At 40.4% G+C, this 25,084-nt stretch overlaps 22 protein-coding genes, 2 non-coding genes and 3 pseudogenes across 24 annotated transcripts, besides 1 other annotated feature; 10 read left to right on the top strand and 17 right to left on the bottom strand.

Annotated features, from left to right (window-relative positions):
• Nucleotides 1-697: part of a mobile genetic element that runs on past the window's edge.
• Nucleotides 698-1,077: 380 nt separating this feature from the next.
• Nucleotides 1,078-1,606, bottom strand: His3:CG33812 (histone H3). The gene has a single exon (NM_001032127.2). It carries the CDS (start codon nt 1,547-1,549, stop codon nt 1,139-1,141), a length of 411 nt encoding a protein of 136 aa, NP_001027298.1. The 5' UTR covers nt 1,550-1,606; the 3' UTR covers nt 1,078-1,138.
• Nucleotides 1,607-1,791: 185 nt separating this feature from the next.
• Nucleotides 1,792-2,204, top strand: His4:CG33903 (histone H4). Its single transcript, NM_001032126.2, has one exon. It carries the CDS (start codon nt 1,848-1,850, stop codon nt 2,157-2,159), a length of 312 nt encoding a protein of 103 aa, NP_001027297.1. The 5' UTR covers nt 1,792-1,847; the 3' UTR covers nt 2,160-2,204.
• A 363-nt stretch (nt 2,205-2,567) lies between these two features.
• Nucleotides 2,568-2,900, bottom strand: His-Psi:CR33811 (annotated as a pseudogene).
• A 128-nt stretch (nt 2,901-3,028) lies between these two features.
• His2B:CG33904 (histone H2B) lies at nt 3,029-3,623 on the top strand. Its single transcript, NM_001032125.2, has one exon. It carries the CDS (start codon nt 3,075-3,077, stop codon nt 3,444-3,446), a length of 372 nt encoding a protein of 123 aa, NP_001027296.1. The 5' UTR covers nt 3,029-3,074; the 3' UTR covers nt 3,447-3,623.
• A 136-nt stretch (nt 3,624-3,759) lies between these two features.
• His1:CG33810 (histone H1) lies at nt 3,760-4,782 on the bottom strand. Its single transcript, NM_001032124.2, has one exon. It carries the CDS (start codon nt 4,621-4,623, stop codon nt 3,853-3,855), a length of 771 nt encoding a protein of 256 aa, NP_001027295.1. The 5' UTR covers nt 4,624-4,782; the 3' UTR covers nt 3,760-3,852.
• A 1,183-nt stretch (nt 4,783-5,965) lies between these two features.
• His3:CG33809 (histone H3) lies at nt 5,966-6,494 on the bottom strand. The gene has a single exon (NM_001032123.2). It carries the CDS (start codon nt 6,435-6,437, stop codon nt 6,027-6,029), a length of 411 nt encoding a protein of 136 aa, NP_001027294.1. The 5' UTR covers nt 6,438-6,494; the 3' UTR covers nt 5,966-6,026.
• A 183-nt stretch (nt 6,495-6,677) lies between these two features.
• His4:CG33905 (histone H4) lies at nt 6,678-7,090 on the top strand. Its single transcript, NM_001032122.2, has one exon. It carries the CDS (start codon nt 6,734-6,736, stop codon nt 7,043-7,045), a length of 312 nt encoding a protein of 103 aa, NP_001027293.1. The 5' UTR covers nt 6,678-6,733; the 3' UTR covers nt 7,046-7,090.
• Nucleotides 7,091-7,455: 365 nt separating this feature from the next.
• Nucleotides 7,456-7,931, bottom strand: His2A:CG33808 (histone H2A). Its single transcript, NM_001032121.2, has one exon. It carries the CDS (start codon nt 7,894-7,896, stop codon nt 7,522-7,524), a length of 375 nt encoding a protein of 124 aa, NP_001027292.1. The 5' UTR covers nt 7,897-7,931; the 3' UTR covers nt 7,456-7,521.
• sncRNA:430b (small non-coding RNA 430b) lies at nt 7,774-7,809 on the bottom strand. Its single transcript, NR_002518.1, has one exon. It is a non-coding gene; the product is annotated as a small non-coding RNA 430b (non-coding RNA).
• A 145-nt stretch (nt 7,932-8,076) lies between the features above and the next one.
• His2B:CG33906 (histone H2B) lies at nt 8,077-8,671 on the top strand. Its single transcript, NM_001032120.2, has one exon. The coding sequence runs from the start codon at nt 8,123-8,125 to the stop codon at nt 8,492-8,494; it is 372 nt and encodes a 123-aa protein (NP_001027291.1). The 5' UTR covers nt 8,077-8,122; the 3' UTR covers nt 8,495-8,671.
• Nucleotides 8,672-8,807: 136 nt separating this feature from the next.
• On the bottom strand, nt 8,808-9,830 carry His1:CG33807 (histone H1). The gene has a single exon (NM_001032119.2). The coding sequence runs from the start codon at nt 9,669-9,671 to the stop codon at nt 8,901-8,903; it is 771 nt and encodes a 256-aa protein (NP_001027290.1). The 5' UTR covers nt 9,672-9,830; the 3' UTR covers nt 8,808-8,900.
• Nucleotides 9,831-11,009: 1,179 nt separating this feature from the next.
• On the bottom strand, nt 11,010-11,538 carry His3:CG33806 (histone H3). The gene has a single exon (NM_001032118.2). The coding sequence runs from the start codon at nt 11,479-11,481 to the stop codon at nt 11,071-11,073; it is 411 nt and encodes a 136-aa protein (NP_001027289.1). The 5' UTR covers nt 11,482-11,538; the 3' UTR covers nt 11,010-11,070.
• Nucleotides 11,539-11,726: 188 nt separating this feature from the next.
• Nucleotides 11,727-12,138, top strand: His4:CG33907 (histone H4). The gene has a single exon (NM_001032117.2). It carries the CDS (start codon nt 11,782-11,784, stop codon nt 12,091-12,093), a length of 312 nt encoding a protein of 103 aa, NP_001027288.1. The 5' UTR covers nt 11,727-11,781; the 3' UTR covers nt 12,094-12,138.
• A 365-nt stretch (nt 12,139-12,503) lies between these two features.
• On the bottom strand, nt 12,504-12,943 carry His-Psi:CR33805 (annotated as a pseudogene).
• A 180-nt stretch (nt 12,944-13,123) lies between these two features.
• His2B:CG33908 (histone H2B) lies at nt 13,124-13,718 on the top strand. The gene has a single exon (NM_001032116.2). It carries the CDS (start codon nt 13,170-13,172, stop codon nt 13,539-13,541), a length of 372 nt encoding a protein of 123 aa, NP_001027287.1. The 5' UTR covers nt 13,124-13,169; the 3' UTR covers nt 13,542-13,718.
• Nucleotides 13,719-13,854: 136 nt separating this feature from the next.
• His1:CG33804 (histone H1) lies at nt 13,855-14,877 on the bottom strand. Its single transcript, NM_001032115.2, has one exon. It carries the CDS (start codon nt 14,716-14,718, stop codon nt 13,948-13,950), a length of 771 nt encoding a protein of 256 aa, NP_001027286.1. The 5' UTR covers nt 14,719-14,877; the 3' UTR covers nt 13,855-13,947.
• A 1,194-nt stretch (nt 14,878-16,071) lies between these two features.
• Nucleotides 16,072-16,600, bottom strand: His3:CG31613 (histone H3). Its single transcript, NM_165384.3, has one exon. It carries the CDS (start codon nt 16,541-16,543, stop codon nt 16,133-16,135), a length of 411 nt encoding a protein of 136 aa, NP_724345.1. The 5' UTR covers nt 16,544-16,600; the 3' UTR covers nt 16,072-16,132.
• Nucleotides 16,601-16,787: 187 nt separating this feature from the next.
• On the top strand, nt 16,788-17,200 carry His4:CG31611 (histone H4). The gene has a single exon (NM_165383.3). It carries the CDS (start codon nt 16,844-16,846, stop codon nt 17,153-17,155), a length of 312 nt encoding a protein of 103 aa, NP_724344.1. The 5' UTR covers nt 16,788-16,843; the 3' UTR covers nt 17,156-17,200.
• A 363-nt stretch (nt 17,201-17,563) lies between these two features.
• On the bottom strand, nt 17,564-18,056 carry His2A:CG31618 (histone H2A). Its single transcript, NM_165382.3, has one exon. It carries the CDS (start codon nt 18,002-18,004, stop codon nt 17,630-17,632), a length of 375 nt encoding a protein of 124 aa, NP_724343.1. The 5' UTR covers nt 18,005-18,056; the 3' UTR covers nt 17,564-17,629.
• sncRNA:430a (small non-coding RNA 430a) lies at nt 17,882-17,917 on the bottom strand. Its single transcript, NR_002516.1, has one exon. It is a non-coding gene; the product is annotated as a small non-coding RNA 430a (non-coding RNA).
• A 128-nt stretch (nt 18,057-18,184) lies between the features above and the next one.
• On the top strand, nt 18,185-18,779 carry His2B:CG17949 (histone H2B). Its single transcript, NM_165381.4, has one exon. The coding sequence runs from the start codon at nt 18,231-18,233 to the stop codon at nt 18,600-18,602; it is 372 nt and encodes a 123-aa protein (NP_724342.1). The 5' UTR covers nt 18,185-18,230; the 3' UTR covers nt 18,603-18,779.
• Nucleotides 18,780-18,915: 136 nt separating this feature from the next.
• On the bottom strand, nt 18,916-19,938 carry His1:CG31617 (histone H1). Its single transcript, NM_165380.4, has one exon. The coding sequence runs from the start codon at nt 19,777-19,779 to the stop codon at nt 19,009-19,011; it is 771 nt and encodes a 256-aa protein (NP_724341.1). The 5' UTR covers nt 19,780-19,938; the 3' UTR covers nt 18,916-19,008.
• A 1,197-nt stretch (nt 19,939-21,135) lies between these two features.
• On the bottom strand, nt 21,136-21,664 carry His3:CG33803 (histone H3). The gene has a single exon (NM_001032114.2). It carries the CDS (start codon nt 21,605-21,607, stop codon nt 21,197-21,199), a length of 411 nt encoding a protein of 136 aa, NP_001027285.1. The 5' UTR covers nt 21,608-21,664; the 3' UTR covers nt 21,136-21,196.
• A 185-nt stretch (nt 21,665-21,849) lies between these two features.
• His4:CG33909 (histone H4) lies at nt 21,850-22,262 on the top strand. Its single transcript, NM_001032113.2, has one exon. The coding sequence runs from the start codon at nt 21,906-21,908 to the stop codon at nt 22,215-22,217; it is 312 nt and encodes a 103-aa protein (NP_001027284.1). The 5' UTR covers nt 21,850-21,905; the 3' UTR covers nt 22,218-22,262.
• A 363-nt stretch (nt 22,263-22,625) lies between these two features.
• His-Psi:CR33802 lies at nt 22,626-22,958 on the bottom strand (annotated as a pseudogene).
• A 128-nt stretch (nt 22,959-23,086) lies between these two features.
• On the top strand, nt 23,087-23,681 carry His2B:CG33910 (histone H2B). Its single transcript, NM_001032112.2, has one exon. The coding sequence runs from the start codon at nt 23,133-23,135 to the stop codon at nt 23,502-23,504; it is 372 nt and encodes a 123-aa protein (NP_001027283.1). The 5' UTR covers nt 23,087-23,132; the 3' UTR covers nt 23,505-23,681.
• A 136-nt stretch (nt 23,682-23,817) lies between these two features.
• His1:CG33801 (histone H1) lies at nt 23,818-24,840 on the bottom strand. Its single transcript, NM_001032111.2, has one exon. It carries the CDS (start codon nt 24,679-24,681, stop codon nt 23,911-23,913), a length of 771 nt encoding a protein of 256 aa, NP_001027282.1. The 5' UTR covers nt 24,682-24,840; the 3' UTR covers nt 23,818-23,910.
• Between the last annotated feature and the right edge of the window lie 244 nt (nt 24,841-25,084).

The following is a 25,084-nucleotide window of genomic DNA, read 5'->3' as shown; positions in this document are numbered from 1 at the left end:
CCACAATTTATAATGGTACACAAAGCAACCTTTAGCTATAGACTATAAGGTGCTTGTTTTAAAACATAAAAGATTCTTTTGTATCTTTTTGCTTTTTATATTTATACTCTGTTCCTTACCTTTGGTAGGGGGAAACAAGAGTCACTTATTTTTGCTACCTTTAGCTGCAAGATTAGCTTAGCAATGCTTAAAGGAGCTGGCCTTTCTCTGAGTTCCTTACCTTTGGTAGGGGGAAACTGCAGAGTCGATTAAAGGCTCGATTGACCAAATGTAAAATCCCAAATAAGAAGACTTTACTCGTTGAGTTTTTGTAAGAAACTGATTTTATTTGGAAATATCTTCGGTTTAAATAGGTGACATGAGAATCGCATCTTAAAGTAAATGGCCTACGCAGAGGCCTAAGTAAATAGTCCCCGCCTTATCGAGGTCCCACGCTCGGGCACATCTGCCTATCTTGAGCGGCGAGGACCTTATCTGTGGTCTCCCACTAAGGGACTATTTTAGGAGGCGGGGAACGATCTCAAGTGACTGACTCATGTAGTGTGCACTTAAATTACATGTTTTTGAGCAATGCACCCATGTCGCCTTAGATAACAAAATCCTAAATATAATTTATCGCTCTCGATTCATTTACATAAGATATGAACGGAGCCCAAAATTGTAAGTCTTTAAATATATTCGTGTTCATGTGTGAACAATGTAATTTCATTAATTTCAAACTGTCTTACACAGAATTCAGATTTTTTTTTAGATGTTTAAGGTTCAGAGTCCCTTTCCCCGCACGACACTTTCACTGCTTTAAAGGATGTTCGCACAAAGAACAAATAAAAATATATATTTTTATATATATTTTATATTTATTAACCTCTTCTTTAATTTAATAAATGTCGAGCTTACAATTAAAATAAGATTATTTTTATTCCTTCTCTGGCAGAATTAGTATTTTTACATATGATTTAAGACCCAGTACCGTTTGCGCCATAAATAATAGAATATGAATTTTGTTCTTATTTTTTTTTTAAAGTTATAAATAGTCGGCAACAGAAAATTTTATCTCATTGAATCTGGTTTGTGGTCCTGAAAAGGACCGATTATAGAGTACGCTAGCGCTTTATCTGCAAGTTAATGCCGTGTCAGCTTAAGCACGCTCGCCGCGAATGCGTCGCGCTAACTGGATGTCTTTGGGCATTATGGTGACACGCTTGGCATGAATGGCACACAAGTTGGTATCTTCGAAGAGACCAACCAGGTAGGCTTCGCTAGCTTCCTGCAGAGCCATAACCGCCGAGCTCTGGAATCGCAAGTCCGTCTTAAAGTCCTGAGCGATTTCACGCACCAGACGCTGGAAAGGCAGCTTGCGGATTAGAAGCTCGGTGCTCTTTTGGTAGCGACGAATTTCACGCAAGGCCACGGTTCCAGGGCGATAGCGGTGGGGCTTCTTCACACCTCCGGTGGCTGGAGCACTCTTGCGAGCGGCCTTAGTAGCCAGTTGTTTGCGTGGCGCCTTTCCACCAGTCGATTTGCGAGCAGTTTGCTTGGTACGAGCCATCTCCGATTTGGGTTTCACTAAAGTTCACGTTCACTACTTCACGTTTGAAAACACAATAAACGATCAGAGCATTTGCTACCTACTTATATAGCAATCGTGGACGGTGAAAGAGAGAGAGAGAGAGAGAGAGAAAAACGGAGGCCATTTCATTTGACGAGCGAAAAGCGAACGAACATATCGTTCGTACTCTCTCGGGTTTTTGTCGTTTTACCTATAAATAGGGGCACACAGAAACGTTGAAATTAGTTCTTTAGTGACTTTCGTGCTGTGCGTGTATAATAGTATAGAACAGTGAAAAATGACTGGTCGTGGTAAAGGAGGCAAAGGCTTGGGAAAGGGTGGCGCCAAGCGTCATCGCAAAGTGCTGCGTGATAACATCCAAGGTATCACGAAGCCTGCTATCCGCCGTTTGGCCCGTCGAGGCGGTGTGAAGCGCATATCTGGACTCATATACGAGGAAACGCGTGGCGTTCTGAAGGTTTTCTTGGAGAACGTAATTCGTGATGCCGTGACCTACACGGAACACGCCAAGAGGAAGACAGTTACAGCCATGGATGTTGTGTACGCTCTGAAGAGGCAAGGCCGCACCCTCTACGGATTTGGCGGTTAAAAAGTGTACATCCTGTGTACCCCTATTAAGCAATCGGTCCTTTTCAGGACCACCATTCAGTTTTTAAAAGGAGGAAGATTTTCAAAAAGTATTTAATTTTATTGGTCGGGACTCCCAAAAAATATGTTAAACTAAAAATAAATGTCTGTTGTTCGTACTCTTTCAAATAGAATGTGTATTTCTAACATGGATTTGTACAGACTGTACAAATGGTTTCAGACACCGCATGTACAGCATCACATCGTGGTGTGCGATTGTTTAAAGAAGCAAATTATAGTTTATACCGCATATAGTAGAAAACCCTTACTACATTACCATCTTTACGTTAATAATTCTTTATGATTTACTAATTACAACAAATTGCCAAGCTAAAAAATTTTTCAATCCTTTGGTAATAATTTGGTCGTCCTGAAAAGGACGGTTTGATTGACGATTTTATGTACATGTAGGTTTTTAGCTTAGCCTTTGAAACGTTTAGGCCTTCTTCTCGGTCTTCTTGGGCAACAGAACAGCCTGTATATTAGGCAACACGCCACCTTGTGCAATTGTGACGCCGGAGAGCAGCTTGTTTAACTCCTCGTCGTTGCGGATGGCCAGTTGCAGATGACGCGGAATAATTCTAAACCGGCACGGTTTGAGCGGGACTTTGCCTTTCCCTTCACTTTGCCACCTTTTCCACGTCCAGACATTTTGCTTTGCGTTTATTTCACTTAGTTCACTTTACGCACGGAACACGAATGCTCGCCTAACCCAGACAGCGAAATATTTATACTTTTCCGTTTGCCTGCGCATTCAGTTAGGGGTGGGTGACTTAGACCTGAATTGACTGCTCGAAAAAAAGTATAAACGTGAACGCGTTCGGGCCCACATTACGATAAGTGAATTGTGTTTGTGAAAATATAAGTAACGTGAACAATGCCTCCGAAAACTAGTGGAAAGGCAGCCAAGAAGGCTGGCAAGGCTCAGAAGAACATCACCAAGACCGACAAGAAAAAGAAGCGCAAAAGGAAGGAGAGCTATGCCATCTACATTTACAAGGTTCTCAAGCAGGTCCATCCTGACACCGGAATTTCGTCGAAGGCGATGAGCATAATGAACAGCTTTGTAAATGATATTTTCGAGCGAATTGCTGCCGAAGCGTCTCGTCTAGCTCACTACAACAAGCGCTCGACCATCACCAGTCGGGAGATCCAAACGGCTGTTCGCCTGCTTTTGCCTGGAGAGTTGGCCAAGCATGCTGTCAGTGAGGGAACCAAGGCTGTCACCAAGTACACCAGCTCTAAATAATTTTCTCCTGCGAATGCGGACAATAATCCAAAACGGCCCTTTTCAGGGCCACAATGTGTTATACCAAAGAAATGCATTTTTCAACCACCAATCATTGAATATGAATTTACAAATAAAACTTATTTACCCGCAATATGGGTAATTGGGTAATGTTCAAATAAATACAAAAAAATCGGGAACGAAAACTGAATGCGACCAACATGCAATGTAATTCATGACATGAAACGTTTTATTGTTGCTGCGAACGTCAGCTAATAAATAAGTGGAAGAAAATAAAAGTTTTTTTCTCTTGCAACGGAACGTTGTAGCCCTGAAAAGGACTTGTTTAAACAAATTTCAGATCTATAAAACATAAATCTAAAATTTTAATTGCGAACATGTACCAAATACTGCACTTTTTCACAATTTACTTTTTGGCAGCCGTAGTCTTCGCTTTCGGCTTCTTGGCGGTAGCAGAAACCGATGCTTTCTTCACCGTCTTTTTGGGTTTTGCAGACACCGCTGGCTTTGCCTTTGACGCTTTCGCTACTACAGCCTTTGGCTTCGCTGCAGTCACTTTCGCCTTTGTTGCGGCGGGCTTCGACTTTATGATTCCAGTTTTCTTGGCATCCTTGGCTTTTGCCTTCTCAGTTTTCTTATTTTCGGCAGTCTTTTTGGTAGCCACAGCCTTCTTAGCTTTGGGCTTTTTGTCAGCAGCCCCAACGGCAGTTTTTTTGGAGGAGACACCAATCTTCTTAGAGGCTACCTTCTTGCTTTGAACTTTTTTCTCAGCAGACAAAACCTTCGACTTTGCCTTCGGATCCTTTTCCTTCTTGGCAGAGGCCGACAGTTTGAAAGATCCAGATGCACCCTTTCCCTTAGTTTGGATAAGCTTTCCATTGACCACGGCCGATTTTAAGTACTTCTTGATGAATGGCGCTAACTTTTGGGCGTCGCATTTATAAGTGGCAGTGATATATTTTTTGATTGCCAGAAGTGATGAACCGCCACGTTCCTTTAAATTTTTAATGGAAGCGTCCACCATTTGCTGAGTTGGCGGATGTGACGGCGTCGCAGAGGCTTTCTTTGCCTTTGTGCCAGCAGATCCAGATGCCTTTTTTTGGACCACTTTCTTCTCAACTGTCGCTGGTGGGGCAGCCACTGGGGAAGCGGACGTTGCAACTGCAGAATCAGACATCTTTTTTTCACTGAGAACACTTTTTTTCTGTTAAAAATGGCTCGCGCTCGGCCTACCAACCTCCTTTGCTCTGATGAGAATCGAGGAGGAGAGCACTTTAACAATGCTACTGACATCAGTCATTTACTATGTCGAAGTTTGCTTGAAGTGTAAACTTTTTTTAATTTTTTAGTATTTTAAATCATTAATAAAAATAAGGTTTTAATAGTTCTACACTTTTAAATAATTTTTTCGTCACTTTCCATTTTTAAAAGGATGTAATATGGGTTTTGAGACTTTCAAATGTTGATTGAATTTTTATATTCAAATTTTTAACTGGACCAATTTATAAAAAAACATCTAATAAAATAAGAATCATTGCAAATATTTCACTAATTCGTAATGTTTATTAAAATTGAAACGTTCATCCCCTAGAAGGGCTTCTGAAAGAAGCGTCTATTATTAATTAAGATACTTTATTACTTGATTTAAGTTCACATTGAACTACAGAAAAATTTGCTTTAAAGCAGCATTCAGAAATAATTTTCGATCGTTAAAAATACAGATACTTTCTTAAATAACATAATATTAATATAATAAATAATATTTTCTTAAATTATTAATGTGTTTGCTTGTTATTAATGTGTTTTCATGCATATTTTAAAATAATTTGTTCTGAAATCAATCGATTTCCTCGCCACATATGCATTACCGTCTATGTAGTCAAATAAATAAATCAAATAAAAAATAAAAAGAAACAATTTTTGTATTATCCTTTATTATGTAATATATATTACATTCCGCAACAAAATTAGCCAATTTCCGTGCTGAATTTTACATAGGTTTTATTTTTTACAGACGTTTGAAGGGACAGTGTCAATTGTCCCGTACGACCTCTTCAATAATAACACATTCTTCAGTTAACACATGGAAAAAATATAAAATAGCTAGTTTTATTTTATTATTTTCTGTTATTTTATAAATATTGCCGTCATCAATGTAATTTCATTAATTTCAAACTGTCTTACACAGAATTCAGATTTTTTTTTTAGATGTTTAAGGTTCAGAGTCCCTTGCCCCGCACGACACTTTCACTGCTTTAAAGGATGTTCGCACAAAGAACAAATAAATATATATATCTTTGTATTAACCTCATCTTTAATTTAATAAATGTTGAGCTGACAATTAAAATAAGATTATTTTTATTCCTTCTCTGGCAGAATTAGTATTTTTACATATGATTTAAGACCCAGTACCGTTTGCGCCATAAATAATAGAATATGAATTTTGTTCTTATTTTTTTTTTAAAGTTATAAATAGTCGGCAACAGAAAATTTTATCTCATTGAATCTGGTTTGTGGTCCTGAAAAGGACCGATTATAGAGTACGCTAGCGCTTTATCTGCAAGTTAATGCCGTGTCAGCTTAAGCACGCTCGCCGCGAATGCGTCGCGCTAACTGGATGTCTTTGGGCATTATGGTGACACGCTTGGCATGAATGGCACACAAGTTGGTATCTTCGAAGAGACCAACCAGGTAGGCTTCGCTAGCTTCCTGCAGAGCCATAACCGCCGAGCTCTGGAATCGCAAGTCCGTCTTAAAGTCCTGAGCGATTTCACGCACCAGACGCTGGAAAGGCAGCTTGCGGATTAGAAGCTCGGTGCTCTTTTGGTAGCGACGAATTTCACGCAAGGCCACGGTTCCAGGGCGATAGCGGTGGGGCTTCTTCACACCTCCGGTGGCTGGAGCACTCTTGCGAGCGGCCTTAGTAGCCAGTTGTTTGCGTGGCGCCTTTCCACCAGTCGATTTGCGAGCAGTTTGCTTGGTACGAGCCATCTCCGATTTGGGTTTCACTAAAGTTCACGTTCACTACTTCACGTTTGAAAACACAATAAACGATCAGAGCATTTGCTACCTACTTATATAGCAATCGTGGACGGTGAAAGAGAGAGAGAGAGAGAGAGAAAAACAGAGGCCATTTCATTTGACGAGCGAAAAGCGAACGAACATATCGTTCGTACTCTCTCGGGTTTTTGTCGTTTTACCTATAAATAGGGGCACACAGAAACGTTGAAATTAGTTCTTTAGTGACTTTCGTGCTGTGCGTGTATAATAGTATAGAACAGTGAAAAATGACTGGTCGTGGTAAAGGAGGCAAAGGCTTGGGAAAGGGTGGCGCCAAGCGTCATCGCAAAGTGCTGCGTGATAACATCCAAGGTATCACGAAGCCTGCTATCCGCCGTTTGGCCCGTCGAGGCGGTGTGAAGCGCATATCTGGACTCATATACGAGGAAACGCGTGGCGTTCTGAAGGTTTTCTTGGAGAACGTAATTCGTGATGCCGTGACCTACACGGAACACGCCAAGAGGAAGACAGTTACAGCCATGGATGTTGTGTACGCTCTGAAGAGGCAAGGCCGCACCCTCTACGGATTTGGCGGTTAAAAAGTGTACATCCTGTGTACCCCTATTAAGCAATCGGTCCTTTTCAGGACCACCATTCAGTTTTTAAAAGGAGGAAGATTTTCAAAAAGTATTTAATTTTATTGGTCGGGACTCCCAAAAAATATGTTAAACTAAAAATAAATGTCTGTCGTTCGTACTCTTTCAAATAGAATGTGTATATTTCTAACATGGATTTGTACAGACTGTACAAATGGTTTCAGACACCGCATGTACAGCATCACATCGTGGTGTGCGATTGTTTAAAGAAGCAAATTATAGTTTATACCGCATATAGTAGAAAACCCTTACTACATTACCATCTTTACGTTAATAATTCTTTATGATTTACTAATTACAACAAATTGCCAAGCTAAAAAATTTTTCAATTCTTTGGTAATAATTTGGTCGTCCTGAAAAGGACGGTTTGATTGACGATTTTATGTACATGTAGGTTTTTAGCTTAGCCTTTGAAACGTTTAGGCCTTCTTCTCGGTCTTCTTGGGCAACAGAACAGCCTGTATATTAGGCAACACGCCACCTTGTGCAATTGTGACGCCGGAGAGCAGCTTGTTTAACTCCTCGTCGTTGCGGATGGCCAGTTGCAGATGACGCGGAATAATTCTAGTCTTCTTGTTGTCACGAGCAGCATTGCCAGCCAACTCGAGAACCTCAGCGGCCAGATATTCCATTACGGCAGCTAGGTAAACTGGAGCGCCTGCACCAACACGCTCTGCGTAGTTTCCCTTCCGGAGCAAACGGTGAATACGGCCCACAGGGAATTGAAGACCGGCACGGTTTGAGCGGGACTTTGCCTTTCCCTTCACTTTGCCACCTTTTCCACGTCCAGACATTTTGCTTTGCGTTTATTTCACTTAGTTCACTTTACACACGGAACACGAATGCTCGCCTAACCCAGACAGCGAAATATTTATACTTTTCCGTTTGCCTGCGCATTCAGTTAGGGGTGGGTGACTTAGACCTGAATTGACTGCTCGAAAAAAAGTATAAACGTGAACGCGTTCGGGCCCACATTACGATAAGTGAATTGTGTTTGTGAAAATATAAGTAACGTGAACAATGCCTCCGAAAACTAGTGGAAAGGCAGCCAAGAAGGCTGGCAAGGCTCAGAAGAACATCACCAAGACCGACAAGAAAAAGAAGCGCAAAAGGAAGGAGAGCTATGCCATCTACATTTACAAGGTTCTCAAGCAGGTCCATCCTGACACCGGAATTTCGTCGAAGGCGATGAGCATAATGAACAGCTTTGTAAATGATATTTTCGAGCGAATTGCTGCCGAAGCGTCTCGTCTAGCTCACTACAACAAGCGCTCGACCATCACCAGTCGGGAGATCCAAACGGCTGTTCGCCTGCTTTTGCCTGGAGAGTTGGCCAAGCATGCTGTCAGTGAGGGAACCAAGGCTGTCACCAAGTACACCAGCTCTAAATAATTTTCTCCTGCGAATGCGGACAATAATCCAAAACGGCCCTTTTCAGGGCCACAATGTGTTATACCAAAGAAATGCATTTTTCAACCACCAATCATCGAATATGAATTTACAAATAAAACTTATTTACCCGCAATATGGGTAATTGGGTAATGTTCAAATAAATACAAAAAAATCGGGAACGAAAACTGAATGCGACCAACATGCAATGTAATTCATGACATGAAACGTTTTATTGTTGCTGCGAACGTCAGCTAATAAATAAGTGGAAGAAAATAAAAGTTTTTTTCTCTTGCAACGGAACGTTGTAGCCCTGAAAAGGACTTGTTTAAACAAATTTCAGATCTATAAAACATAAATCTAAAATTTTAATTGCGAACATGTACCAAATACTGCACTTTTTCACAATTTACTTTTTGGCAGCCGTAGTCTTCGCTTTCGGCTTCTTGGCGGTAGCAGAAACCGATGCTTTCTTCACCGTCTTTTTGGGTTTTGCAGACACCGCTGGCTTTGCCTTTGACGCTTTCGCTACTACAGCCTTTGGCTTCGCTGCAGTCACTTTCGCCTTTGTTGCGGCGGGCTTCGACTTTATGATTCCAGTTTTCTTGGCATCCTTGGCTTTTGCCTTCTCAGTTTTCTTATTTTCGGCAGTCTTTTTGGTAGCCACAGCCTTCTTAGCTTTGGGCTTTTTGTCAGCAGCCCCAACGGCAGTTTTTTTGGAGGAGACACCAATCTTCTTAGAGGCTACCTTCTTGCTTTGAACTTTTTTCTCAGCAGACAAAACCTTCGACTTTGCCTTCGGATCCTTTTCCTTCTTGGCAGAGGCCGACAGTTTGAAAGATCCAGATGCACCCTTTCCCTTAGTTTGAATAAGCTTTCCATTGACCACGGCCGATTTTAAGTACTTCTTGATGAATGGCGCTAACTTTTGGGCGTCGCATTTATAAGTGGCAGTGATATATTTTTTGATTGCCAGAAGTGATGAACCGCCACGTTCCTCTAAATTTTTAATGGAAGCGTCCACCATTTGCTGAGTTGGCGGATGTGACGGCGTCGCAGAGGCTTTCTTTGCCTTTGTGCCAGCAGATCCAGATGCCTTTTTTTGGACCACTTTCTTCTCAACTGTCGCTGGTGGGGCAGCCACTGGGGAAGCGGACGTTGCAACTGCAGAATCAGACATCTTTTTTTCACTGAGAACACTTTTTTTCTGTTAAAAATGGCTCGCGCGCTGCCTACCAACCTCCTTTGCTCTGATGAGAATCGAGGAGGAGAGCACTTTAACAATGCTACTGACATCAGTCATTTACTATGTCGAAGTTTGCTTGAAGTGTAAACTTTTTTTAATTTTTTAGTATTTTAAATCATTAATAAAAATAAGGTTTTAATAGTTCTACACTTTTAAATAATTTTTTCGTCACTTTCCATTTTTAAAAGGATGTAATATGGGTTTTGAGACTTTCAAATGTTGATTGAATTTTTATATTCAAATTTTTAACTGGACCAATTTATAAAAAAACATCTAATAAAATAAGAATCATTGCAAATATTTCACTAATTCGTAATGTTTATTAAAATTGAAACGTTCATCCCCTAGAAGGGCTTCTGAAAGAAGCGTCTATTATTAATTAAGATACTTTATTACTTGATTTAAGTTCACATTGAACTACAGAAAAATTTGCTTTAAAGCAGCATTCAGAAATAATTTTCGATCGTTAAAAATACAGATACTTTCTTAAATAACATAATATTAATATAATAAATAATATTTTCTTAAATTATTAATGTGTTTGCTTGTTATTAATGTGTTTTCATGCATATTTTAAAATAATTTGTTCTGAAATCAATCGATTTCCTCGCCACATATGCATTACCGTCTATGTAGTCAAATAAATAAATCAAATAAAAAATAAAAAGAAACAATTTTTGTATTATCCTTTATTATGTAATATATATTACATTCCGCAACAAAATTAGCCAATTTCCGTGCTGAATTTTACATAGGTTTTATTTTTTACAGGCGTTTGAAGGGACAGTGTCAATTGTCCCGTACGACCTCTTCAATAATAACACTTTCTTCAGTTAACACATGGAAAAAATATAAAATAGCTAGTTTTATTTTATTATTTTCTGTTATTTTATAAATATTGCCGTCATCAATGTAATTTCATTAATTTCAAACTGTCTTACACAGAATTCAGATTTTTTTTTAGATGTTTAAGGTTCAGAGTCCCTTGCCCCGCACGACACTTTCACTGCTTTAAAGGATGTTCGCACAAAGAACAAATAAATATATATATCTTTGTATTAACCTCTTCTTTAATTTAATAAATGTTGAGCTGACAATTAAAATAAGATTATTTTTATTCCTTCTCTGGCAGAATTAGTATTTTTACATATGATTTAAGACCCAGTACCGTTTGCGCCATAAATAATAGAATATGAATTTTGTTCTTATTTTTTTTAAGTTATAAATAGTCGGCAACAGAAAATTTTATCTCATTGAATCTGGTTTGTGGTCCTGAAAAGGACCGATTATAGAGTACGCTAGCGCTTTATCTGCAAGTTAATGCCGTGTCAGCTTAAGCACGCTCGCCGCGAATGCGTCGCGCTAACTGGATGTCTTTGGGCATTATGGTGACACGCTTGGCATGAATGGCACACAAGTTGGTATCTTCGAAGAGACCAACCAGGTAGGCTTCGCTAGCTTCCTGCAGAGCCATAACCGCCGAGCTCTGGAATCGCAAGTCCGTCTTAAAGTCCTGAGCGATTTCACGCACCAGACGCTGGAAAGGCAGCTTGCGGATTAGAAGCTCGGTGCTCTTTTGGTAGCGACGAATTTCACGCAAGGCCACGGTTCCAGGGCGATAGCGGTGGGGCTTCTTCACACCTCCGGTGGCTGGAGCACTCTTGCGAGCGGCCTTAGTAGCCAGTTGTTTGCGTGGCGCCTTTCCACCAGTCGATTTGCGAGCAGTTTGCTTGGTACGAGCCATCTCCGATTTGGGTTTCACTAAAGTTCACGTTCACTACTTCACGTTTGAAAACACAATAAACGATCAGAGCATTTGCTACCTACTTATATAGCAATCGTGGACGGTGAAAGAGAGAGAGAGAGAGAGAGAGAGAAAAACGGAGGCCCTTTCATTTGACGAGCGAAAAGCGAACGGACAAATCGGTTGGACTTTTTCGGGGTTTTGTTGTTTTACCCAATAAAAAGGGCCCCCCAAAACCGTTGAAATAAGTTCTTAATTGCCTTTGGGCCGGGGGGGGATTAAAGGATAGAACAGTGAAAAATGACTGGTCGTGGTAAAGGAGGCAAAGGCTTGGGAAAGGGTGGCGCCAAGCGTCATCGCAAAGTGCTGCGTGATAACATCCAAGGTATCACGAAGCCTGCTATCCGCCGTTTGGCCCGTCGAGGCGGTGTGAAGCGCATATCTGGACTCATATACGAGGAAACGCGTGGCGTTCTGAAGGTTTTCTTGGAGAACGTAATTCGTGATGCCGTGACCTACACGGAACACGCCAAGAGGAAGACAGTTACAGCCATGGATGTTGTGTACGCTCTGAAGAGGCAAGGCCGCACCCTCTACGGATTTGGCGGTTAAAAAGTGTACATCCTGTGTACCCCTATTAAGCAATCGGTCCTTTTCAGGACCACCATTCAGTTTTTAAAAGGAGGAAGATTTTCAAAAAGTATTTAATTTTATTGGTCGGGACTCCCAAAAAATATGTTAAACTAAAAATAAATGTCTGTCGTTCGTACTCTTTCAAATAGAATGTGTATATTTCTAACATGGATTTGTACAGACTGTACAAATGGTTTCAGACACCGCATGTACAGCATCACATCGTGGTGTGCGATTGTTTAAAGAAGCAAATTATAGTTTATACCGCATATAGTAGAAAACCCTTACTACATTACCATCTTTACGTTAATAATTCTTTATGATTTACTAATTACAACAAATTGCCAAGCTAAAAAATTTTTCAATTCTTTGGTAATAATTTGGTCGTCCTGAAAAGGACGGTTTGATTGACGATTTTATGTACATGTAGGTTTTTAGCTTAGCCTTTGAAACGTTTAGGCCTTCTTCTCGGTCTTCTTGGGCAACAGAACAGCCTGTATATTAGGCAACACGCCACCTTGTGCAATTGTGACGCCGAAGAGCAGCTTGTTTAACTCCTCGTCGTTGCGGATGGCCAGTTGCAGATGACGCGGAATAATTCTAGTCTTCTTGTTGTCACGAGCAGCATTGCCAGCCAACTCGAGAACCTCAGCGGCCAGATTTTCATTTCGGCAGCTAGGTAAAATGGAGCGCTTGCACCAACACGCTATGCGTAGTTTCCCTTCCGGAGCAAACGGTGAATACGGCCCACAGGGAATTGAAGACCGGCACGGTTTGAGCGGGACTTTGCCTTTCCCTTCACTTTGCCACCTTTTCCACGTCCAGACATTTTGCTTCGCGTTTATTTCACTTAGTTCCCTTTACGCACGGAACAAGAATGCTCGCTTAACCCCGACAGCGAAATATTTATACTTTTCCGTTTGCCTGCGCATTCAGTTAGGGGTGGGTGACTTAGACCTGAATTGACTGCTCGAAAAAAAGTATAAACGTGAACGCGTTCGGGCCCACATTACGATAAGTGAATTGTGTTTGTGAAAATATAAGTAACGTGAACAATGCCTCCGAAAACTAGTGGAAAGGCAGCCAAGAAGGCTGGCAAGGCTCAGAAGAACATCACCAAGACCGACAAGAAAAAGAAGCGCAAAAGGAAGGAGAGCTATGCCATCTACATTTACAAGGTTCTCAAGCAGGTCCATCCTGACACCGGAATTTCGTCGAAGGCGATGAGCATAATGAACAGCTTTGTAAATGATATTTTCGAGCGAATTGCTGCCGAAGCGTCTCGTCTAGCTCACTACAACAAGCGCTCGACCATCACCAGTCGGGAGATCCAAACGGCTGTTCGCCTGCTTTTGCCTGGAGAGTTGGCCAAGCATGCTGTCAGTGAGGGAACCAAGGCTGTCACCAAGTACACCAGCTCTAAATAATTTTCTCCTGCGAATGCGGACAATAATCCAAAACGGCCCTTTTCAGGGCCACAATGTGTTATACCAAAGAAATGCATTTTTCAACCACCAATCATCGAATATGAATTTACAAATAAAACTTATTTACCCGCAATATGGGTAATTGGGTAATGTTCAAATAAATACAAAAAAATCGGGAACGAAAACTGAATGCGACCAACATTCAATGTAATTCATGACATGAAACGTTTTATTGTTGCTGCGAACGTCAGCTAATAAATAAGTGGAAGAAAATAAAAGTTTTTTTCTCTTGCAACGGAACGTTGTAGCCCTGAAAAGGACTTGTTTAAACAAATTTCAGATCTATAAATCATAAATCTAAAATTTCAATTGCGAACATGTACCAAATACTGCACTTTTTCACAATTTACTTTTTGGCAGCCGTAGTCTTCGCTTTCGGCTTCTTGGCGGTAGCAGAAACCGATGCTTTCTTCACCGTCTTTTTGGGTTTTGCAGACACCGCTGGCTTTGCCTTTGACGCTTTCGCTACTACAGCCTTTGGCTTCGCTGCAGTCACTTTCGCCTTTGTTGCGGCGGGCTTCGACTTTATGATTCCAGTTTTCTTGGCATCCTTGGCTTTTGCCTTCTCAGTTTTCTTATTTTCGGCAGTCTTTTTGGTAGCCACAGCCTTCTTAGCTTTGGGCTTTTTGTCAGCAGCCCCAACGGCAGTTTTTTTGGAGGAGACACCAATCTTCTTAGAGGCTACCTTCTTGCTTTGAACTTTTTTCTCAGCAGACAAAACCTTCGACTTTGCCTTCGGATCCTTTTCCTTCTTGGCAGAGGCCGACAGTTTGAAAGATCCAGATGCACCCTTTCCCTTAGTTTGAATAAGCTTTCCATTGACCACGGCCGATTTTAAGTACTTCTTGATGAATGGCGCTAACTTTTGGGCGTCGCATTTATAAGTGGCAGTGATATATTTTTTGATTGCCAGAAGTGATGAACCGCCACGTTCCTTTAAATTTTTAATGGAAGCGTCCACCATTTGCTGAGTTGGCGGATGTGACGGCGTCGCAGAGGCTTTCTTTGCCTTTGTGCCAGCAGATCCAGATGCCTTTTTTTGGACCACTTTCTTCTCAACTGTCGCTGGTGGGGCAGCCACTGGGGAAGCGGACGTTGCAACTGCAGAATCAGACATCTTTTTTTCACTGAGAACACTTTTTTTCTGTTAAAAATGGCTCGCGCGCTGCCTACCAACCTCCTTTGCTCTGATGAGAATCGAGGAGGAGAGCACTTTAACAATGCTACTGACATCAGTCATTTACTATGTCAAAGTTTGCTTGAAGTGTAAACTTTTATTAATTTTTTAGTATTTTAAATCATTAATAAAAATAAGGTTTTAATAGTTCTACACTTTTAAATAATTTTTTCGTCACTTTCCATTTTTAAAAGGATGTAATATGGGTTTTGAGACTTTCAAATGTTGATTGAATTTTTATATTCAAATTTTTAACTGGACCAATTTATAAAAAAACATCTAATAAAATAAGAATCATTGCAAATATTTCACTAATTCGTTATGTTTATTAAAATTGAAACGTTCATCCCCTAGAAGGGCTTCTGAAAGAAGCGTCTATTATTAATTAAGATACTTTATTACTTGATTTAAGTTCACATTGAACTACAGAAAAATTTGCTTTAAAGCAGCATTCAGAAATAATTTTCGATCGTTAAAAATACAGATACTTTCTTAAATAACATAATATTAATATAATAAATAATATTTTCTTAAATTATTAATGTGTTTGCTTGTTATTAATGTGTTTTCATGCATATTTTAAAATAATTTGTTCTGAAATCAATCGATTTCCTCGCCACATATGCATTACCGTCTATGTAGTCAAATAAATAAATCAAATAAAAAATAAAAAGAAACAATTTTTGTATTATCCTTTATTATGTAATATATATTACATTCCGCAACAAAATTAGCCAATTTCCGTGCTGAATTTTACATAGGTTTTATTTTTTACAGGCGTTTGAAGGGACAGTGTCAATTGTCCCGTACGACCTCTTCAATAATAACACTTTCTTCAGTTAACACATGGAAAAAATATAAAATAGCTAGTTTTATTTTATTATTTTCTGTTATTTTATAAATATTGCCGTCATCAATGTAATTTCATTAATTTCAAACTGTCTTACACAGAATTCAGATTTTTTTTTAGATGTTTAAGGTTCAGAGTCCCTTGCCCCGCACGACACTTTCACTGCTTTAAAGGATGTTCGCACAAAGAACAAATAAAAATATATATTTTTATATATATTTTATATTTATTAACCTCTTCTTTAATTTAATAAATGTTGAGCTGACAATTAAAATAAGATTATTTTTATTCCTTCTCTGGCAGAATTAGTATTTTTACATATGATTTAAGACCCAGTACCGTTTGCGCCATAAATAATAGAATATGAATTTTGTTCTTATTTTTTTTAAGTTATAAATAGTCGGCAACAGAAAATTTTATCTCATTGAATCTGGTTTGTGGTCCTGAAAAGGACCGATTATAGAGTACGCTAGCGCTTTATCTGCAAGTTAATGCCGTGTCAGCTTAAGCACGCTCGCCGCGAATGCGTCGCGCTAACTGGATGTCTTTGGGCATTATGGTGACACGCTTGGCATGAATGGCACACAAGTTGGTATCTTCGAAGAGACCAACCAGGTAGGCTTCGCTAGCTTCCTGCAGAGCCATAACCGCCGAGCTCTGGAATCGCAAGTCCGTCTTAAAGTCCTGAGCGATTTCACGCACCAGACGCTGGAAAGGCAGCTTGCGGATTAGAAGCTCGGTGCTCTTTTGGTAGCGACGAATTTCACGCAAGGCCACGGTTCCAGGGCGATAGCGGTGGGGCTTCTTCACACCTCCGGTGGCTGGAGCACTCTTGCGAGCGGCCTTAGTAGCCAGTTGTTTGCGTGGCGCCTTTCCACCAGTCGATTTGCGAGCAGTTTGCTTGGTACGAGCCATCTCCGATTTGGGTTTCACTAAAGTTCACGTTCACTACTTCACGTTTGAAAACACAATAAACGATCAGAGCATTTGCTACCTACTTATATAGCAATCGTGGACGGTGAAAGAGAGAGAGAGAGAGAGAGAGAGAAAAACGGAGGCCATTTCATTTGACGAGCGAAAAGCGAACGAACATATCGTTCGTACTCTCTCGGGTTTTTGTCGTTTTACCTATAAATAGGGGCACACAGAAACGTTGAAATTAGTTCTTTAGTGACTTTCGTGCTGTGCGTGTATAATAGTATAGAACAGTGAAAAATGACTGGTCGTGGTAAAGGAGGCAAAGGCTTGGGAAAGGGTGGCGCCAAGCGTCATCGCAAAGTGCTGCGTGATAACATCCAAGGTATCACGAAGCCTGCTATCCGCCGTTTGGCCCGTCGAGGCGGTGTGAAGCGCATATCTGGACTCATATACGAGGAAACGCGTGGCGTTCTGAAGGTTTTCTTGGAGAACGTAATTCGTGATGCCGTGACCTACACGGAACACGCCAAGAGGAAGACAGTTACAGCCATGGATGTTGTGTACGCTCTGAAGAGGCAAGGCCGCACCCTCTACGGATTTGGCGGTTAAAAAGTGTACATCCTGTGTACCCCTATTAAGCAATCGGTCCTTTTCAGGACCACCATTCAGTTTTTAAAAGGAGGAAGATTTTCAAAAAGTATTTAATTTTATTGGTCGGGACTCCCAAAAAATATGTTAAACTAAAAATAAATGTCTGTCGTTCGTACTCTTTTAAATAGAATGTGTATTTCTAACATGGATTTGTACAGACTGTACAAATGGTTTCAGACACCGCATGTACAGCATCACATCGTGGTGTGCGATTGTTTAAAGAAGCAAATTATAGTTTATACCGCATATAGTAGAAAACCCTTACTACATTACCATCTTTACGTTAATAATTCTTTATGATTTACTAATTACAACAAATTGCCAAGCTAAAAAATTTTTCAATTCTTTGGTAATAATTTGGTCGTCCTGAAAAGGACGGTTTGATTGACGATTTTATGTACATGTAGGTTTTTAGCTTAGCCTTTGAAACGTTTAGGCCTTCTTCTCGGTCTTCTTGGGCAACAGAACAGCCTGTATATTAGGCAACACGCCACCTTGTGCAATTGTGACGCCGGAGAGCAGCTTGTTTAACTCCTCGTCGTTGCGGATGGCCAGTTGCAGATGACGCGGAATAATTCTAGTCTTCTTGTTGTCACGAGCAGCATTGCCAGCCAACTCGAGAACCTCAGCGGCCAGATATTCCATTACGGCAGCTAGGTAAACTGGAGCGCCTGCACCAACACGCTCTGCGTAGTTTCCCTTCCGGAGCAAACGGTGAATACGGCCCACAGGGAATTGAAGACCGGCACGGTTTGAGCGGGACTTTGCCTTTCCCTTCACTTTGCCACCTTTTCCACGTCCAGACATTTTGCTTTGCGTTTATTTCACTTAGTTCACTTTACGCACGGAACACGAATGCTCGCCTAACCCAGACAGCGAAATATTTATACTTTTCCGTTTGCCTGCGCATTCAGTTAGGGGTGGGTGACTTAGACCTGAATTGACTGCTCGAAAAAAAGTATAAACGTGAACGCGTTCGGGCCCACATTACGATAAGTGAATTGTGTTTGTGAAAATATAAGTAACGTGAACAATGCCTCCGAAAACTAGTGGAAAGGCAGCCAAGAAGGCTGGCAAGGCTCAGAAGAACATCACCAAGACCGACAAGAAAAAGAAGCGCAAAAGGAAGGAGAGCTATGCCATCTACATTTACAAGGTTCTCAAGCAGGTCCATCCTGACACCGGAATTTCGTCGAAGGCGATGAGCATAATGAACAGCTTTGTAAATGATATTTTCGAGCGAATTGCTGCCGAAGCGTCTCGTCTAGCTCACTACAACAAGCGCTCGACCATCACCAGTCGGGAGATCCAAACGGCTGTTCGCCTGCTTTTGCCTGGAGAGTTGGCCAAGCATGCTGTCAGTGAGGGAACCAAGGCTGTCACCAAGTACACCAGCTCTAAATAATTTTCTCCTGCGAATGCGGACAATAATCCAAAACGGCCCTTTTCAAGGCCACAATGTGTTATACCAAAGAAATGCATTTTTCAACTACCAATCATCGAATATGAATTTACAAATAAAACTTATTTACCCGCAATATGGGTAATTGGGTAATGTTCAAATAAATACAAAAAAATCGGGAACGAAAACTGAATGCGACCAACATGCAATGTAATTCATGACATGAAACGTTTTATTGTTGCTGCGAACGTCAGCTAATAAATAAGTGGAAGAAAATAAAAGTTTTTTTCTCTTGCAACGGAACGTTGTAGCCCTGAAAAGGACTTGTTTAAACAAATTTCAGATCTATAAATCATAAATCTAAAATTTTAATTGCGAACATGTACCAAATACTGCACTTTTTCACAATTTACTTTTTGGCAGCCGTAGTCTTCGCTTTCGGCTTCTTGGCGGTAGCAGAAACCGATGCTTTCTTCACCGTCTTTTTGGGTTTTGCAGACACCGCTGGCTTTGCCTTTGACGCTTTCGCTACTACAGCCTTTGGCTTCGCTGCAGTCACTTTCGCCTTTGTTGCGGCGGGCTTCGACTTTATGATTCCAGTTTTCTTGGCATCCTTGGCTTTTGCCTTCTCAGTTTTCTTATTTTCGGCAGTCTTTTTGGTAGCCACAGCCTTCTTAGCTTTGGGCTTTTTGTCAGCAGCCCCAACGGCAGTTTTTTTAGAGGAGACACCAATCTTCTTAGAGGCTACCTTCTTGCTTTGAACTTTTTTCTCAGCAGACAAAACCTTCGACTTTGCCTTCGGATCCTTTTCCTTCTTGGCAGAGGCCGACAGTTTGAAAGATCCAGATGCACCCTTTCCCTTAGTTTGGATAAGCTTTCCATTGACCACGGCCGATTTTAAGTACTTCTTGATGAATGGCGCTAACTTTTGGGCGTCGCATTTATAAGTGGCAGTGATATATTTTTTGATTGCCAGAAGTGATGAACCGCCACGTTCCTTTAAATTTTTAATGGAAGCGTCCACCATTTGCTGAGTTGGCGGATGTGACGGCGTCGCAGAGGCTTTCTTTGCCTTTGTGCCAGCAGATCCAGATGCCTTTTTTTGGACCACTTTCTTCTCAACTGTCGCTGGTGGGGCAGCCACTGGGGAAGCGGACGTTGCAACTGCAGAATCAGACATCTTTTTTTCACTGAGAACACTTTTTTTCTGTTAAAAATGGCTCGCGCGCTGCCTACCAACCTCCTTTGCTCTGATGAGAATCGAGGAGGAGAGCACTTTAACAATGCTACTGACATCAGTCATTTACTATGTCGAAGTTTGCTTGAAGTGTAAACTTTTTTTAATTTTTTAGTATTTTAAATCATTAATAAAAATAAGGTTTTAATAGTTCTACACTTTTAAATAATTTTTTCGTCACTTTCCATTTTTAAAAGGATGTAATATGGGTTTTGAGACTTTCAAATGTTGATTGAATTTTTATATTCAAATTTTTAACTGGACCAATTTATAAAAAAACATCTAATAAAATAAGAATCATTGCAAATATTTCACTAATTCGTAATGTTTATTAAAATTGAAACGTTCATCCCCTAGAAGGGCTTCTGAAAGAAGCGTCTATTATTAATTAAGATACTTTATTACTTGATTTAAGTTCACATTGAACTACAGAAAAATTTGCTTTAAAGCAGCATTCAGAAATAATTTTCGATCGTTAAAAATACAGATACTTTCTTAAATAACATAATATTAATATAATAAATAATATTTTCTTAAATTATTAATGTGTTTGCTTGTTATTAATGTGTTTTCATGCATATTTTAAAATAATTTGTTCTGAAATCAATCGATTTCCTCGCCACATATGCATTACCGTCTATGTAGTCAAATAAATAAATCAAATAAAAAATAAAAAGAAACAATTTTTGTATTATCCTTTATTATGTAATATATATTACATTCCGCAACAAAATTAGCCAATTTCCGTGCTGAATTTTACATAGGTTTTATTTTTTACAGACGTTTGAAGGGACAGTGTCAATTGTCCCGTACGACCTCTTCAATAATAACACATTCTTCAGTTAACACATGGAAAAAATATAAAATAGCTAGTTTTATTTTATTATTTTCTGTTATTTTATAAATATTGCCGTCATCAATGTAATTTCATTAATTTCAAACTGTCTTACACAGAATTCAGATTTTTTTTTAGATGTTTAAGGTTCAGAGTCCCTTTCCCCGCACGACACTTTCACTGCTTTAAAGGATGTTCGCACAAAGAACAAATAAAAATATATATTTTTATATATATTTTATATTTATTAACCTCTTCTTTAATTTAATAAATGTCGAGCTTACAATTAAAATAAGATTATTTTTATTCCTTCTCTGGCAGAATTAGTATTTTTACATATGATTTAAGACCCAGTACCGTTTGCGCCATAAATAATAGAATATGAATTTTGTTCTTATTTTTTTTTTAAAGTTATAAATAGTCGGCAACAGAAAATTTTATCTCATTGAATCTGGTTTGTGGTCCTGAAAAGGACCGATTATAGAGTACGCTAGCGCTTTATCTGCAAGTTAATGCCGTGTCAGCTTAAGCACGCTCGCCGCGAATGCGTCGCGCTAACTGGATGTCTTTGGGCATTATGGTGACACGCTTGGCATGAATGGCACACAAGTTGGTATCTTCGAAGAGACCAACCAGGTAGGCTTCGCTAGCTTCCTGCAGAGCCATAACCGCCGAGCTCTGGAATCGCAAGTCCGTCTTAAAGTCCTGAGCGATTTCACGCACCAGACGCTGGAAAGGCAGCTTGCGGATTAGAAGCTCGGTGCTCTTTTGGTAGCGACGAATTTCACGCAAGGCCACGGTTCCAGGGCGATAGCGGTGGGGCTTCTTCACACCTCCGGTGGCTGGAGCACTCTTGCGAGCGGCCTTAGTAGCCAGTTGTTTGCGTGGCGCCTTTCCACCAGTCGATTTGCGAGCAGTTTGCTTGGTACGAGCCATCTCCGATTTGGGTTTCACTAAAGTTCACGTTCACTACTTCACGTTTGAAAACACAATAAACGATCAGAGCATTTGCTACCTACTTATATAGCAATCGTGGACGGTGAAAGAGAGAGAGAGAGAGAGAGAGAAAAACGGAGGCCATTTCATTTGACGAGCGAAAAGCGAACGAACATATCGTTCGTACTCTCTCGGGTTTTTGTCGTTTTACCTATAAATAGGGGCACACAGAAACGTTGAAATTAGTTCTTTAGTGACTTTCGTGCTGTGCGTGTATAATAGTATAGAACAGTGAAAAATGACTGGTCGTGGTAAAGGAGGCAAAGGCTTGGGAAAGGGTGGCGCCAAGCGTCATCGCAAAGTGCTGCGTGATAACATCCAAGGTATCACGAAGCCTGCTATCCGCCGTTTGGCCCGTCGAGGCGGTGTGAAGCGCATATCTGGACTCATATACGAGGAAACGCGTGGCGTTCTGAAGGTTTTCTTGGAGAACGTAATTCGTGATGCCGTGACCTACACGGAACACGCCAAGAGGAAGACAGTTACAGCCATGGATGTTGTGTACGCTCTGAAGAGGCAAGGCCGCACCCTCTACGGATTTGGCGGTTAAAAAGTGTACATCCTGTGTACCCCTATTAAGCAATCGGTCCTTTTCAGGACCACCATTCAGTTTTTAAAAGGAGGAAGATTTTCAAAAAGTATTTAATTTTATTGGTCGGGACTCCCAAAAAATATGTTAAACTAAAAATAAATGTCTGTTGTTCGTACTCTTTCAAATAGAATGTGTATTTCTAACATGGATTTGTACAGACTGTACAAATGGTTTCAGACACCGCATGTACAGCATCACATCGTGGTGTGCGATTGTTTAAAGAAGCAAATTATAGTTTATACCGCATATAGTAGAAAACCCTTACTACATTACCATCTTTACGTTAATAATTCTTTATGATTTACTAATTACAACAAATTGCCAAGCTAAAAAATTTTTCAATTCTTTGGTAATAATTTGGTCGTCCTGAAAAGGACGGTTTGATTGACGATTTTATGTACATGTAGGTTTTTAGCTTAGCCTTTGAAACGTTTAGGCCTTCTTCTCGGTCTTCTTGGGCAACAGAACAGCCTGTATATTAGGCAACACGCCACCTTGTGCAATTGTGACGCCGGAGAGCAGCTTGTTTAACTCCTCGTCGTTGCGGATGGCCAGTTGCAGATGACGCGGAATAATTCTAAACCGGCACGGTTTGAGCGGGACTTTGCCTTTCCCTTCACTTTGCCACCTTTTCCACGTCCAGACATTTTGCTTTGCGTTTATTTCACTTAGTTCACTTTACGCACGGAACACGAATGCTCGCCTAACCCAGACAGCGAAATATTTATACTTTTCCGTTTGCCTGCGCATTCAGTTAGGGGTGGGTGACTTAGACCTGAATTGACTGCTCGAAAAAAAGTATAAACGTGAACGCGTTCGGGCCCACATTACGATAAGTGAATTGTGTTTGTGAAAATATAAGTAACGTGAACAATGCCTCCGAAAACTAGTGGAAAGGCAGCCAAGAAGGCTGGCAAGGCTCAGAAGAACATCACCAAGACCGACAAGAAAAAGAAGCGCAAAAGGAAGGAGAGCTATGCCATCTACATTTACAAGGTTCTCAAGCAGGTCCATCCTGACACCGGAATTTCGTCGAAGGCGATGAGCATAATGAACAGCTTTGTAAATGATATTTTCGAGCGAATTGCTGCCGAAGCGTCTCGTCTAGCTCACTACAACAAGCGCTCGACCATCACCAGTCGGGAGATCCAAACGGCTGTTCGCCTGCTTTTGCCTGGAGAGTTGGCCAAGCATGCTGTCAGTGAGGGAACCAAGGCTGTCACCAAGTACACCAGCTCTAAATAATTTTCTCCTGCGAATGCGGACAATAATCCAAAACGGCCCTTTTCAGGGCCACAATGTGTTATACCAAAGAAATGCATTTTTCAACTACCAATCATCGAATATGAATTTACAAATAAAACTTATTTACCCGCAATATGGGTAATTGGGTAATGTTCAAATAAATACAAAAAAATCGGGAACGAAAACTGAATGCGACCAACATGCAATGTAATTCATGACATGAAACGTTTTATTGTTGCTGCGAACGTCAGCTAATAAATAAGTGGAAGAAAATAAAAGTTTTTTTCTCTTGCAACGGAACGTTGTAGCCCTGAAAAGGACTTGTTTAAACAAATTTCAGATCTATAAATCATAAATCTAAAATTTTAATTGCGAACATGTACCAAATACTGCACTTTTTCACAATTTACTTTTTGGCAGCCGTAGTCTTCGCTTTCGGCTTCTTGGCGGTAGCAGAAACCGATGCTTTCTTCACCGTCTTTTTGGGTTTTGCAGACACCGCTGGCTTTGCCTTTGACGCTTTCGCTACTACAGCCTTTGGCTTCGCTGCAGTCACTTTCGCCTTTGTTGCGGCGGGCTTCGACTTTATGATTCCAGTTTTCTTGGCATCCTTGGCTTTTGCCTTCTCAGTTTTCTTATTTTCGGCAGTCTTTTTGGTAGCCACAGCCTTCTTAGCTTTGGGCTTTTTGTCAGCAGCCCCAACGGCAGTTTTTTTGGAGGAGACACCAATCTTCTTAGAGGCTACCTTCTTGCTTTGAACTTTTTTCTCAGCAGACAAAACCTTCGACTTTGCCTTCGGATCCTTTTCCTTCTTGGCAGAGGCCGACAGTTTGAAAGATCCAGATGCACCCTTTCCCTTAGTTTGAATAAGCTTTCCATTGACCACGGCCGATTTTAAGTACTTCTTGATGAATGGCGCTAACTTTTGGGCGTCGCATTTATAAGTGGCAGTGATATATTTTTTGATTGCCAGAAGTGATGAACCGCCATGTTCCTTTAAATTTTTAATGGAAGCGTCCACCATTTGCTGAGTTGGCGGATGTGACGGCGTCGCAGAGGCTTTCTTTGCCTTTGTGCCAGCAGATCCAGATGCCTTTTTTTGGACCACTTTCTTCTCAACTGTCGCTGGTGGGGCAGCCACTGGGGAAGCGGACGTTGCAACTGCAGAATCAGACATCTTTTTTTCACTGAGAACACTTTTTTTCTGTTAAAAATGGCTCGCGCGCAGCCTACCAACCTCCTTTGCTCTGATGAGAATCGAGGAGGAGAGCACTTTAACAATGCTACTGACATCAGTCATTTACTATGTCGAAGTTTGCTTGAAGTGTAAACTTTTTTAATTTTTTAGTATTTTAAATCATTAATAAAAATAAGGTTTTAATAGTTCTACACTTTTAAATAATTTTTTCGTCACTTTCCATTTTTAAAAGGATGTAATATGGGTTTTGAGACTTTCAAATGTTGATTGAATTTTTATATTCAAATTTTTAACTGGACCAATTTATAAAAAAACATCTAATAAAATAAGAATCATTGCAAATATTTCACTAATTCGTAATGTTTATTAAAATTGAAACGTT

The sequence above is a fragment of the Drosophila melanogaster genome, chromosome 2L (genome assembly GCF_000001215.4).
Source record: "Drosophila melanogaster chromosome 2L".
NCBI lineage: Eukaryota > Metazoa > Arthropoda > Insecta > Diptera > Drosophilidae > Drosophila > Drosophila melanogaster.
This window is presented reverse-complemented; position numbering and strand designations above follow the sequence as displayed.